General features: G+C 35.1%; 1 protein-coding gene across 2 annotated transcripts in view; it reads left to right on the top strand.

Moving 5' to 3' along the window:
* Positions 1 to 14,663, top strand: part of CNKSR2 (connector enhancer of kinase suppressor of Ras 2) — a 298,808-nt gene that overhangs the window by 132,801 nt on the left and 151,344 nt on the right. For both annotated transcript variants that reach the window (XM_049766782.1, XM_049766781.1), the window contains exons 6-7: positions 1,327 to 1,446; positions 10,572 to 10,631. In XM_049766782.1, coding sequence (XP_049622739.1) covers positions 1,327 to 1,446; positions 10,572 to 10,631 — 180 coding nt within the window. The remainder of the gene's footprint in view (positions 1 to 1,326; positions 1,447 to 10,571; positions 10,632 to 14,663) is intronic.

Here is a 14,663-nt window from a genome sequence, read left to right as displayed (position 1 = left end):
ATTCAGTGTTCACAGATCATGGTAGTGATAAACCTTTAGACTGTTTAGAGACTGCTGATAGAGAATCATTGATGGAATGTCAAGCTTTCTTTGGTGCAAATGGGAAATTTGATATAAAGTTAGAGCTGAAGTGGTAAGTAAAGCATATAGGGCACTTGCCTCGACAGCAGCAGACCAGGTTTCACTCAACTACCAGATATGGTCCCCTGAGCCTTGCCATCACATATGGTCTCTCAATCATTGCCAAGAGTCATCTCTGAGAACAGAGCCAGGAGTAAGTACTGGGCCCCAAACAAACAAAAATAAGAACCTTGCACAGTAATGTCTGGACAAAATTGTAGGAGCTTAACAAGCAGATTCTAATCTCTGGTTAATTTATCATTTCTGAAATGTGACTTTCACTTATTTTATTTTTCTGACCATGAGTATTTTTAAAATTAGGGTCTAGAGATATAGCACAGTGAGTAAGACACTTGCTTTGCATGTGGCCAACCCAGGTTTGACCCTAGACATCCCACATGGCCTTCTGAGCACAGAACCAGGAGTGGCCCTGAATTGCCAGCTGTGACTCAAAAAACAAAAAAGAAATTTTGGGGTCATTTTCACCTACATTTTGTTTTTACACTTTGATGTTTCCTTAATAAATAAATTCTTTAATTTAATCACTGTAAGAGACAGTTACAAAATTGCTCATGATATTTATTCATACAATATCCAACACCCTTCACCAGTGCACAATTTCCTCCACCATTGTAGCCAATTTTCCTCCTGCTCGCCTCTGCCCTCTCCCCTGCCTGCAAATTATTGAATTAAACTCAATATGATGGTTATCAAGAAAATATAGTTATAACGTTAAGATTGTTTAGAAAAATCATTTTATTTTAGGTCCGACGAATAACACAATAGAGACAACATGTTGCTAGTACTTTCTAAAAAATTCTGTTTTAGGGCCCAGAATTGGTCGTGCTCAGAGAAGACTCCTGGTTCTGTGTTCAGAACCACTCCTAGAATAGCTTAGGGTGGTACCAGGGATCAAACCTGCGTTGATACATGCAAGGCAAGCAAGCTCCCTACAAACAAACTTCGGCCTCTAAAATGTTTTGATATGAATAATTCTTATATTCATAAGTCATGATATTGCTGTGTTTTATGTATATGGAATTTTACACTTGATTTTTTTCTATTGTCACTTCTTTTGAAGTGAAATGCTACTTACTTTTCTGTACTGTGTCTTTAATTTCCTTGTTAAAAAGTGTATGACAAATATTATTTATATGTTACTAATGACATGTTGACCATAATTGTTCTCTTCTTTTTTACTTTCAGTGTAAAACTCTTTCTGGAGTCTGTGATCATATCATATCCTTGTCATCAGATCCTCTGGTTTCACAGTCTGCCCACTTGGAGGTGATTCAGCTGGCAAACATCAAACCAAGTGAAGGGCTGGTAAGAGATTGCACGTTTATCTAAGCTACCCATCAGAGCAGGCAATTAATGATGTGAGCAGTATATGAGCAGTGGATCTGCTAAATGTGAGAATACATGAACTCTAACAAATTTGGAATATTTTTTCTAAAAAGTCAGGCATGGGATTTTTATGTTAAGATCTATGGAGATAAACGAAAATGAAAAAATGGTGAATTCCAAAGCATTCTGTTTACTTTAGTAATAACTCAACTTTTCTTGCATTGTTTAACCTTCTATCATAGTTCCTTTAGTTGTAAGACATTTTAAGGGTTTTATAATTCAGAGAATTATGAAAAGTAACCAGCAGTGTTACTTGTCCATGAAAGTGGGTGTATGGGTTGTTTTGCTGTTTCTTATTTGTTCCTGTTTTTATAGATTTTTCTTCCCTCAGGGTGAGTGAACCAAACAGACCTAGTGTTCTCAGTAGCTCACTTTCATTATTTTTAAGTATGAGTAAGCAAGTAGATATTACCCCCCAAATAGGCTAAGTTGTGCAAAATTTATTTTTATTATGTAGTGAGAAGATCATTTTTATATTTTATTAACTTTATTAGCATTATATTAGGGCCTAGAGAGATAGTACAGCGAGTAGAGTGCTTGCCTTGCATCCAGCCAACCCTGGTTTGACGTCAATACCCTATATGGTCCTCCAAGCCTACCAGGAGTTTTCCTTCAGTACAAAGCCAAGAGTAAGCACAAGAGCACGACCAGCTGTGACCCCAAACCAAACAAAATATGGTGGCTCTAAATTTAACTCAAGGGAGGGGCTGGAGAGATAGCATGGAGGTAAGGCGTTTGCCTTTCATGCAAGAGGTCATCGGTTCGAATCCCAGCGTCCCATATGGTCCCCCGTGCCTGCCAGGAGCAATTTCTGAGCATGGAGCCAGGAGTAACCCCTGAGCACTGCCGGGTGTGACCCAAAAAAAAAACCACAAAAAAAAAAATTTAACTCAAGGGAGAGTTTTTTCTTTAACAAACCTTTAGGAAAAAAGCACAAATTAATATTAATGAGAGAGAGACAAAAATATACAAACTAGAAAACATCTCTACACAGCCATTACATTGTTAATTTGTCACTGTAGTTTTTCTACTTAATCCTTGAATATGAAATTTTCTGGGGTTACGTTAATAGTATTTTAGAAAATAGAAAATTTATTAATAAGCAAAGAATATTTACTCAGATATTATTTTGGTGGGAACTCATGGCTTAGTTATGGCTCTGCACTGGGTATCATTCCTGGCAGGGCTCAGAGTTGACATATATGTGTTGTCAACCAGATTAGTAAGTGCCCTACTCACTCTACCATAGCTCCAGGCTTGGTAATATATCCTTTAAGATCTCTAAGTTTAACTTTTTTGTGTGGTTATTCTTAAGAAAGAGAGAGAGGGAGAGAGGGAGACAAATAAGTTTCGAAGGGCTAAGTTTTCATTGGCTTCCAGTGATTTTTTTGTTTGAAGCCTTCAGTTATGTAGAATGACCTTTCTTTTACTATATGTTAAGTTATTTTTAGGTAACTACAATTCGCTGTGTTTTAATGCGAACAGAGAAATCATCATATATAGCCAACAAAAATAAGTGCTGTAACTTGTGTTATATATAAGGTTAGTCAATTTTAAGAGGTACTTTCTAACATTTATAAACTTATTTGAAAGTTTTCATTTAAAAGTCTTAGCTTTCCCCATTGATAACCTACAAAGTCCGTTTTATTTAAAACATCTTGAAATTTATTGTACTGGCATCTTATTTTTCTACAGCTCTCCTTTGAATAGTTATGATGGAAAAATAGTTCTCCAAGCTTGATTTGAAGAATAAGAAATTATAGTGAGTTTTATTATTGGAGGATTTTAATTTTTGTTTTTCAGTCATATCCTGCAGCACTGAGGACTAACTTATGAATCTGTGCTTAGGGATCACTCCTGGTAGACTTAGGTGTACCCTATAGGGTTATGGAGATTAAACCTACCTCAGCACCACACATGCCTAGCTAACTGTATTGTAGCTCTGGCCCCAGAATAGGAAATTATGAAGTGAAATTATATCATTTGATACTGGAAGTTATGACCCCTAAACCCAAAGCAAGTATACAAAATATAGCTATGGTTGTTGTCTAGTGGAGGTGGGTGTAATGTTAACCTTTTTTATCTTGATATTTTTATCTTTACATTATTGGAGGCCAAGGAAACTTGCATAGATCATGATTGTATTTTCATTTTTGTGACCCCAAGAACTGAGCCCAGGATTTTGCATGCAAGACATGCTCTTTACTACTTACTAAGTGATGTCCAAAGCTCAGTCTGAATCATCTTGAAGTTTCATCCGGGGCAAAGTCATAGAACAATAGGTTGTGTACAAGCCTAATGAGTAGCCTACCTATATTTGATCACTAGCACCCCATATGTTGATCCAAGTACCAACAGGAATGATCCCTGAGCACAGGGCCAGGAGTAAGCCCTGAGCATAGCATGTGTAGACCAAAAAGAGCTCCCCAATACAAGATTCATCTGGTTCTAAAGATGGTATAATTTTGAGAAAATAGGTTGGCCTTTTTTCCCCTCTGATTTTCACTTAAGTAATAGGATAGAAGCAAAATTCTAGTGAGTCAAAATAAAGTTAATTCATGGATTTTGTGAATTCTTGGTATTTTTCTAAATGAAAGTATAATCCTGAGTAGAATTTTCTTATATTAAATGCAAAAGAGGTAGACCTGTCTTTGATTCTTTGGAATAGTCATGAATTTAAAGTTCTGACAGTCAGATTCATTTGAACAATGTGTGAGAGAGACTGAAGAGAAATTAAAGAAGTACCTATCAGATGCAGGTTTTTTTTTCACATATAGAATAGATAATATTTTTTATTTTTCAAATTGGAAAATGGAGTCACAGATCTTCAACATTTTTATCTATTAATCAGATTTAGATAAAAAACAATAGAAGTAGCGTTAAAACCTGATCATTGTAAATGAGTTCTATATAAGAAAAATTTATTTCATCGTCCCACATTTATGTTTTATTTTAAGCAAGTTTTATTTATTTACTATTTTTTACAATAATATACAAACGTGAGTTACAACTTTACACCTCTATGTGTGTAAGAGTCTATTCACACAAAGCACCGAAAGGCTGGTGCCATCGAGCTAACAAATCAACCCTCTACCTGTTCCCACCACCTTCCTTTTCTTATCTCTGGTGATCCCCCGTTTTCACAGTCTAAGACATTTTTGTCTCACATTTAAAATTAGACTTGCTCCAAGGAGGTGAGAGAAATTTAAGAGAATGACTTTAAAACCACCTAGAAAATGCATTGAAAGGGATAATCAACTACATTTTGTTGGGAAAATGTTTCAAAGCGAGGAAAAGTAAAATCTGTACTGTTGAATACTAATAAAATTTTAAGTATAAAACCATTTCTTGTGACTCATATGAAAGGAAAGATGACTAAATAGGAAATTTGCATGACTTAGGAAAGTTATCATTTTAAAAATCAGCCACCTTTAAGTAAGTTTACTCGGTCATGTTTGACATCAGTAGTTTTCAGTGAAGTTTAATTAAGTGCAGAAACATCTGCAGAAAGTCTTGTGCCAATTATACAATAGAATGTCTCTCATAAGCAAAATATTCTTTCATTGGTAAGCTAATCAGCTTTCCTCCTAATTAGTAAAAACTCCTATGTTTTCTTAGATTTTTAGAATCCTGAGAATAAATTTTGGTGGAAACGTGCTTCGTTGTGATTAAAGTATATGTAGATAGTTTCTAGTCTAACAGTAATTAGCAGAAACTTAAAGAAAGTAAATGAAAGCTATTGGAACATAAGAAACCTTGATTAGAGCTGAGATATTGATGAAACATAAAAATAGGGGTCTGGGGAAAATCCTTGGAGAAGCTTTTGGGCCTGGGAGAGTTCTTTTGCTATTTAGGTACTTGGATTCTCTTCAGCTGTTTCCTTTTCCATTGCCTTGACTATAAAGTTGCTTTGGCTCCTTTTGATTAGAAAGCCATTTGGAGACGATGTGAAGCAAATGTCGTCACTTTGGCAATCTGAGCAGGAGAGAGGAGCTGTTCGAGTCAGCTTTAGAATTCATTAATTGGTTTTAATTTTCAGTAAAAACAAGAGTGAAATTTCTGATAAGTGGGTAGGCCAGACTTTTTTCATTTGCAGAGAGCCAATTGGACTACATGTCCTCCTGCCATTTATCAGAGGTAAAGATGTGAACTATGCATTTCTTTGTACTCAGTCACTATGACTCAGAAGACCCTAGTTTGAAAATCATCCAAGCGACTTCTCCCTTTGCTTTCCTTTGGTGTCCGACTTGACCATTTATTTTATTCTTAATTTCAAAGGGAATATAAAAGAATGAAAGCATTAGTTCTGATTATAAAAAGCAATTATAGGGGCCGGAAAGATTGCACAGTGATTTCTGAGCACAGAGCCAGGAGTAAATCCCGAGTGCCATCGGGTGTGAACCCCCACCCTAAAAAAAGCAACCAAAAGCAATTAGAAAAAGTTCTGTATTGAGGTTAGAAATGAAAGTATTATGTAGAACAAATATTATTTTCCATTTCAAATATGCTTTATTTTTTGTTTGTTTATGTTGATTTTGGTTTTGGGGTCACACGGGCAACACTCAGGAGTTACTCCTGGCTCTATGCTCAGAAATCGCTCCTGGCATTTAATTATTAGTTGCAGGTCTGGGATGCCAGGATTCAAACCACTGTCCTTCTGCATGCAAGGCAAGTGCCCTACCTCCATGCTATCTGTCCAGCCCAAAATATGCTTTGCTTTTATCCTATTGCTTATAACTATTAAGTTCTTCAAGTTCAATTCTATGTGCAAAGCTCCATCCTTCTTAAACATTTAAAAATGTTCCTAAGCATCTCAATCACTTAGCTTTTATATATTGTGTGATGAGATTTTCTTTTTATTAATAATATATACTAGCATTAATTTACAATTATCAATCTTGAAATTATTGGTATATACAATAATTACACACAACTTTTTTCCAAAGTCCTAAATAATTGATCTTTAAGATTTTTTATTATCCCTGTGATTATAATGCTTTTTCTAAACATTTTACTTAGGCTACTAGATTTGTGTCTATGACCTAATCATTTAGGAAACTACTTAGAGCTCTTAAATCATAATCAGAATTACAGTATTGAGAGGAATGTGAATAAAATATAATAATAAACTTCTGCATGTAGTTTTTAGAAGAGATGAGCCATTAAAATGAATGTAATATCTTTATAACTTCCTTGTACATTGTATAAAGTACATTTGTGGTCAAGATGCCTTAGTTGTTTAAAGTTTATGTTAATAGAGAATATTTGATTTTATTAAATATAGGTGCCAAATACTATGGCCTAATAAGAAAAGTGAAGGTATACAAATTTCCTTTTACTTTACTGAAAACATCTGGATCCTATTGATTACATAAGAAAAAGACACCTTGAATATTTGATTTTATTAAATTAGGTTTCAAGCCCGGGTGTCTTTTTCTTATAAAATCAATAGGATCCAGATGTTTTCAGTAAACTAAAAGGAAAGTTGTATACCCTCACTTTTCTTATTAGGCCATAGTATTTGGCTCCTATATTTAATAAAAATCAACCAACTTGATGCAATTTCTCAGCATCTCTGTGTCTCAGGTTTTTAATCTCAAAATTAGAAGTAATGCCAGTTTTGGCCACGTAGGCTATTGTGAAATAAATGTAGACTGCTAAAACCAGTCCCTTGCCAATTGTGCTTATATTATTGATAGTGAGCAGGTGGAATGAATGATCATCGTTTTGTAGGTTCATATAAATGCATATACTTTCTTTCTCTGTCCTTTTCCAGTTAAAACTTCCACAATTCTATACCTGTAACAAACTTCTGTAAATTAATATTTAGATCTTGCAAATATATTTTGATGTTCTTTGTGAATTTGATGTCATCTAAATTATTTCCTGGGGTAGGTGACATGATTGAAAGGATTGTACACCCTTCTAGATTCTATAACAAAACTATTGTACATACCTTTTAAGAAATAGTGGAATAAATACTAACGTCAAAAGAAAATATACTATATACTTGCTCATAGGGTAAAATTAAATATTATATGATCATAGCCAATGACCATTGTCCATTTTATTTTCGATTTTGGGCCACACCCGGTGATGCTCAGGGATTATTCCTGGCTATGTGCTCAAAATTTCTCCTGGCTTGGGGGACCATATGGGACTTTGGGGATCGAACCCAGATCTGTTCTGAGTCAGCCGTGTGCAAGGCAAACACCCTACCCCTGTGCTATTGCTCCAGCCACATCCAATTTATTAATTGAATTCTATTTGTACTCCTGAGGTTCTTATATAATGAATGTTTATTTGAGAAGCTATAGTCACAGAAAAATCATTATCATTTGAAATTATATTCATTTTATTTCACATAGTGATTCAGGTTCAACCATTTGGAACTGTACTAACAATTTTTATAGAAGATGTTTCTGGAATGACTTTTTTTTGGGGGGCCACACCCTGTGACGCTCAGGGGTTACTCCTGGCTATGCGCTCAGAAGTTGCTCCTGGCTTCTTGGGGGACCATATGGGACGCCGGGGGATCGAACCGCGGTCCGTCCTAGGCTAGCGCAGGCAAGGCAGGCACCTTACCTCCAGCGCCACCGCCCGGCCCCTCTGGAATGACTTTTAAGGATGAAAATCTACTCAGTGATTTCTTTTTGAGAGGAAGCAATACATATCCAGAAGTGTGGCGGCTACTCCCAGAAGTTCTAGGAGCTTCAGCCCTTTGAGCCATTTTTCTGTCCTTCAACCCAGTGAAATTATAATAGTTCCATGCTTTACTGCTTCTTTTTTAAATTCTTACTTTGTTTTTAATCATTCTTATTTTAGCAAATAAACACTTGCTATTCTTAAATTTCTTATTTATTTTCATATGCATTAGGAGTATCCAAATAAGTTAAAGATATGAAAATTAACATAATTGTGATTTTTGCTTTATATAGTTAAATATGTTCTTTTTCTGAAATGACATTCTTGATTCTTATTAAATGTCTTTATTTCAGAGATCAAGCTAATTAAATTTGTTTTATTTTAAGTCAATTTTTTCAAAATATATAGCAATGTTGTAAGTAACATTCAGGTATCAGGGGTAAGTCTTGAACATTACCTTTAAAGTGACAGAGTCATTAAGAACCCAAAAAGACTATTCACTAAATAAGTTTTTCCTGATTTCTTTTAATGAAAATACAAAATTTTCATATGTGTGTACTTTATTTCGATATTTTTTCTTCATTAAAGTATCATCACCATCATACATAGCTTTGTTCTTTAAACTTTTGCCATTTCAGGAGTTCTGTATAATCTTTAAACTTTAATTGCATTCTTAATAAGATTTCTTTCTTTTAAATTTTAAAGGGGGAGCTGGCTAGATAGTTTAGGGTTTAAAGTATTTGCTTTCATATGGATGACCCCAGTTTGATCCCTGGCACTTCATATACTCCCCTGACTATTGCCAGGAGTGATCCCTTGGTACACAGCTAGGAGTAAGCCATGAACAGCACCACCAAGTATGGACCCAAAACTAATAAACAAGTAGAAAACAGACTCTAACCCTCATTATTGCGAAGATAGCCTACTCACATTAACTCTTAATTATTTTACCAAGATTATTGAAAATAATAGTTTTTAATTTACTTTATTTGGTGCTTGTGAACCACTACAGAGATGAATATACATTTAAAATGTTGTATTTGGAAATAAGTGAATAAAATACAAAATAACACAAAAGAGTAAGAGAAAAAAAGTGTATGAAAGTATTTTATCACCCTTTTTGCACAAATTGTGATTGAAGTGGCTCTTTAAGAATCCACTTTATATATTAATTGTCAAAAACAATAAGCTAGGTTGTTTCCAGAGTCTGGCTATTGTAAATAGCTCTGCAAAAAATATAGCTGTTAGGAAAGGATTTTTGTATTGCTTTTTTGTGTTCCTAGGAGTGGTATAGCTAGATCATATTGAAACTCAATTTCCAGTTTTTTGAGGAATCTCCATATTGCTTTCCATAAGGGCTGGACTAGATGGCATTCCCATCAGCAGTGAATAAGAGTTCCTTTCTCCCCACATCCCACCAGCACTTATTTTTCTTGTTCTTTTTGCCAGTCTCTTTGGGGGTAAGGGGCATCAGTGATGGGAATGTTGCACTAGTGAAGGGTGGTGTTCCTTTTATGAATGGAATCCATCTAAAATCATGTTTGTAATCACAGTGTTTCAATAAAGATATTATTAAAAATAACAAAAATAAATAAAGCTGAGTTTTAAAATTTAAATGGAGGTAGGGTGTTTGCCTTGCATGCAAAAGGACAGTGGTTCAAATCCTGGCATCCTATATGGTCCCCCAAGCCTGCCAGGATTTCTGAGTGTGGAGCCAGGAGCGCTGAGCGCTGCTGGGTATGACTCAAGAACCATTATATATAATAAATATATATATATGTATATATAAGCTTATAACATGCATATGTGAATTTCCCACTCTTTAATTTTGCCACAAAACATGCAGTATAGGTTTTGAGGAAATGAGGTTTGTTTTTACTATAAGATACTGAGATACCATGCAATATTTTACTTTCTTTTTTTTTTAAAATATTAAGTAGGAGCCACATTCAGTTGTGTTTAGCTTTGTGGCATGCTTCCAGGGAAACCATGGACCTATATCTAGTAGTGCTGGGACTGGAGGCAGAGATACCATTGCTGTGATTAAACTTAAGGTCTCACATATGCTAATTATGTATTGTAACACTTGAATTCTCTCTCCCACTCTCATTTTGCATTTTATATGTCTTCCAAGCAATCCATTTATCAAGTAGTTACTTGATTCATTTGAAATAAGTATCTATGATCAAGTTTTAGTAGGTAATTTTATTCTGAGACAAGTTTCTCACTAATTTAAAAACAGTATTACTTATCCATAAATTCATTCCTGGGGCATGAATTTTAATTGTCTGTAACAGTTTAAAATTTTTGGGTAAACTTTTCTTTTTGAAAATAAGGTTTTAATATGCTTGGGAATATTTCCAGTTGCTTCATTGTTTTCTGATGCTTTCTTTTCTTAGGGTATGTATATTAAATCAACATACGATGGCCTTCATGTAATTACTGGAACTACAGAGAATGTAAGTACTAGAAAATTTCAGTTATTAGTATATGATTTTCCCTTAATGTTAATGACGTATCTCATATAAATGAAGTTGACTTGTTTTCAAATTTTTTACTGATTAAGATTCTGTGGCTTACAATACTATAAATAATGATTTGTTGTGCACATAATTCTAGTGAAGGTGACATCTAAGGTATGAATAGGCGAGGACATAAAGTTCAAAAGATGTAGTGGGTTGCTGTTAGTTTAAAGAGAATTTGTCATTTTATTTAGTTTATAATATTATTTGAAACAAGGTAGGTATTTTCTATTCACAGCCAGAGTATCTTTTCTAAGTATATTTTAACCGATGAGAAGTTATTGTGATACCTAAAAGATCCCCTGCTGTTTATCAAATAGTTGTACTAAAAACTCAATTATATATAACTATATTAGTAATCCAGGCTTTCTGAAAACTTTCAGTATGAAATTTCAATAGAGGGTAAAATGGAATTTCTATGATTTTTACAACTGAAGAACTTCACTTGGGAATTTGTTAGATATGAAAATTCTTGGATCTTACAACAGACCTACCGAATCAGAAATACCTGAGACCAGTATGTGACTTAATAAGGATGTCTATTTTCCCAGGTAATTCTGAAACATGCTAAAGTTTTCTAATCACCACAGGCAGTGGGTCTAAAGATCCTAGAATTAGATTGTGCAACTAATTCTGCATCTTAATTGCAATGTAATTTTTGGCAAGTCACTTACCTTCTCATTACTTTATTTATCTCAACTGTAAACTAGAAATAATGTAATCTGCTCTATACCTCATTGGGTTGTGAAAATCATATAAGCATATCAATATAATTTACTACTGCCAAGCACTGTGCTATAAAGAGCAACAGAAATATGAAGAAATCTTTATGGGCATCAATAACTTCAGAATAACAGATTTGACTAGCATAGTACTTACTCATTATTCTTATATTTGGTTGTGCCTGATTTCATTCTAGTGCTTTTCTTGTTTGTCTTTTGGGAGCCACATCTGGCAGTGTTTAGGGATTACTCCTGGCTCTGTGCTCAGAAATTACTCTTGACAGTCCTTGGGGGACCATGGATGCCAGGGATTGAAGCAGGTCAGCAGCATGCTCTGCGAATGCCCTGCTTGTTGTACTATCACTCTGGCCCCCCATTCCAGAGATTTAAGTGGGTGCTGAGCTTTGCTTTTTTCTTTTAGAAATTCTGAAAATTTGTATATTTATGTGGGTCCCTTGAAAGAAGATTAGGATAGAATTAGTTTAGTCTGGGGCCAAAGCAATAGCACAGTGGTAGAGCATTTGCCTTGCATGTGGCCGACCCGAGATGGAAATGGCTTCAATCCCTGGCATCCCGTATGGTGCCCCAAGCCTGCCAGGAGTGATTTCAGAGTGCAGAGCCAGGAGTAACCCCTGAGCACCATTGGGTATGGTCCAAAAATAAAAAAAAAGAAAAGAATTAGTTTAGCTGAAATATTGATGTCAGTATTTCACCAGAGTTTTGTTTTAAATCAATATCCTTGTATTCCAAATTCATTGATTGATTTATTAATTTATAAATTTTTCCTTCCATTTATATTTTCTTATGAAGGTGAAATGCACACTATGCATTGCAACCAATATACTATAGTCACATCATATTTGGTTTAATGTATGATACTGAATTATGGGATCAAGAATATCAAGTAAAGCAGGGGTCTTCAAACTTTTTAAGTAGGGGGCCAGTTCACTGTCCATCAGACCATTGAAGAGATGGACTATAGTTTAAAAAGTAAAGATGAACAATAGTGGTTCAAGGGCTATAGTTTGAGGACCCCTTCCCCACACTGAAAGGAGAGGTCGAGAGACAGAGAGAGGGAGAATTGGAGAGTGCAGCACACAACCCACACAGACGCATTGTGGGCCAAGCATGAATTGACTGTTAAGAAGGACTGGCAGTGGCAGCAAAAACACCTGGTGGGCCAGATATATGTCCTCAGTGGGCTACATGTGACTCTGGGGTTGTAGTTTGAGGACCCCTGGAACTAGAAACTAGAAAGATTGTACAGGAGTTAAGGATCTAGCTTTGCATTTTCTGCCCATAGTTATCCCTGGCATTACATATGGTGCCCTGAGAACAGAGCCAGGAATAATCCTTGAGCATCATCATAAATGTTCCACCTCCCCAAGATTATTGAACTGCAGTTTCTAGATACTGAATTAATTTCTTTTCTTTTTCATTTTTGGGCCACAGTGGGGGATGCTCAGGAGTAACCCCTGGCTCTGGCTCAAGAATCACTCCTGGTGGTGCTCAGGACACCATTTGGGATGCCAGAGCTTAATTCTAGGCCAGTCACATTCAAGTTCAAGTCCCTATCCACTCTACTATCACTCTGGCCTTTGAACACTGAATCTCTTTAATGATCGTGTAAAAGAGCAGGCACCAAAAACTCCATCTAGTTTTCCCCAGAATTCCTAGATCTTTATCTCACCCTTGCTTCTGTCTTTTCCATGTTACAAATTCTTCCTTAAATTTGTGCTTAATGTTAAATAAAGACTGAAGTACACATAAAGGGAAAAGAACAAATACCTGATGCCCAGTCCCTCATGGCATTTCGTAGAACACTAAAGGCCAGTGATGCATAGTGATTTTTATCTTGAGTTTTAACAAAGAATAGATTAGAACACTGACTTAATCAAGCTGCTGACATCAGAACACTACACTACTGGACTCTTTCACCTGTACCAAAACACAGTCCTTTACTGCATTTGCTCACTTCCTCCACTAGCCCTTGACATGTCCAACTCCCTAGATAGATGTTTCTGAGACAAGAAGTCCAGTATCTTCTCAGGTTGAGAGCATATAAATAAACCTTGATTTTTGTCCTCACAAAAAATTAGAATATCTGTTAACTGCATCTTCTGAACAACTTGAAATTCTAAAGGCAGTAAGATACTGTAAATTCTTTTCACGGATTGATCATTCACATTTACTTGTACTTCTGTTGGTTTTAGCTATGAAAACAGGTAGTGAAATTTTGTATCAGTAGAGAATGAAAAAATAGTTAATGTTGCAAGGTGAAAAAATTAGAGTCACCAATAATGATTTTGAACTGAATCTTGAAGACTGGATTGAAACATAGCTATAGATTTTATTGCATTTCTAAAAATTTGTTGAATACTCTATTCTATTAATTACTCGGTAGTATTAAGTGGATGAATAAATGATCAAGACCGAGTCTGTGAATAATTTAGATATAGAGAATATTAAAAATAATATATAGATATAAATAATATTATAGTAGTTTCACTTAATTTTTGTTTTTGAAAATATTTCATTATTTTCGATATCTTCTGTTATTTGTAATTATGGGATCTGTATTGAGTCTTAGTAAAGCTGTTCACTAAAGTGGGTAAGTTCTTTTGCTTTGCTATACAATACAACTGTTTTAACTATATTTTTCTTTATATCATGTCTAGAACCATTGACTTGGTAATATTTCTTCCGTATTATCCTTTGACTACATCAGTTATGAGCCAAATAGCACAAGGCTTGAGAGATATAGCTCTATTGATCCCTAAGTAAAAATCCAAGAATAAGCCCTGAATGCCATTAGATGTGGAGTAATCCCCCCAAATCAGAATTGTTACATTCGTCTATATTGCTCTTTGTCTGATTTTTGCCACTCCCAAAAGAGCTAGGAAATAAGTACATTTTTCTCATTTTGACACCATACTTAGGGTTGGGTTCATGCCAAAAATAACGCTGTCCTTTAAATAGTATACTTGTTATTATTCCATTAACTGAAATTCCCTGGGATGTTGTCTTTTTTAAATAAATATCTTTACTTGAGCACCATGATTACAAGCATGTTTGTAGTGGGTTTTAGTTATATATAAAAAAGAACACCTCCCTTCAGCAGTGCAACGTTTCCATCTCCAATGCCCTCTATCTCCCTCCTCCCCCACCCCTTGCCTGTATTCAAGACAAAAGAATGGTAAGTTCAGTTAGAGAAATAACTATACTGACAACTACCATGACAATGGTA

This window comes from Suncus etruscus, chromosome X, assembly GCF_024139225.1.
Source record: "Suncus etruscus isolate mSunEtr1 chromosome X, mSunEtr1.pri.cur, whole genome shotgun sequence".
Classification (NCBI taxonomy): Eukaryota; Metazoa; Chordata; class Mammalia; order Eulipotyphla; family Soricidae; genus Suncus; species Suncus etruscus.
The sequence above is the reverse complement of the archived record's forward strand: the minus strand, read 5'-3'. Positions and strand labels throughout refer to the sequence as shown.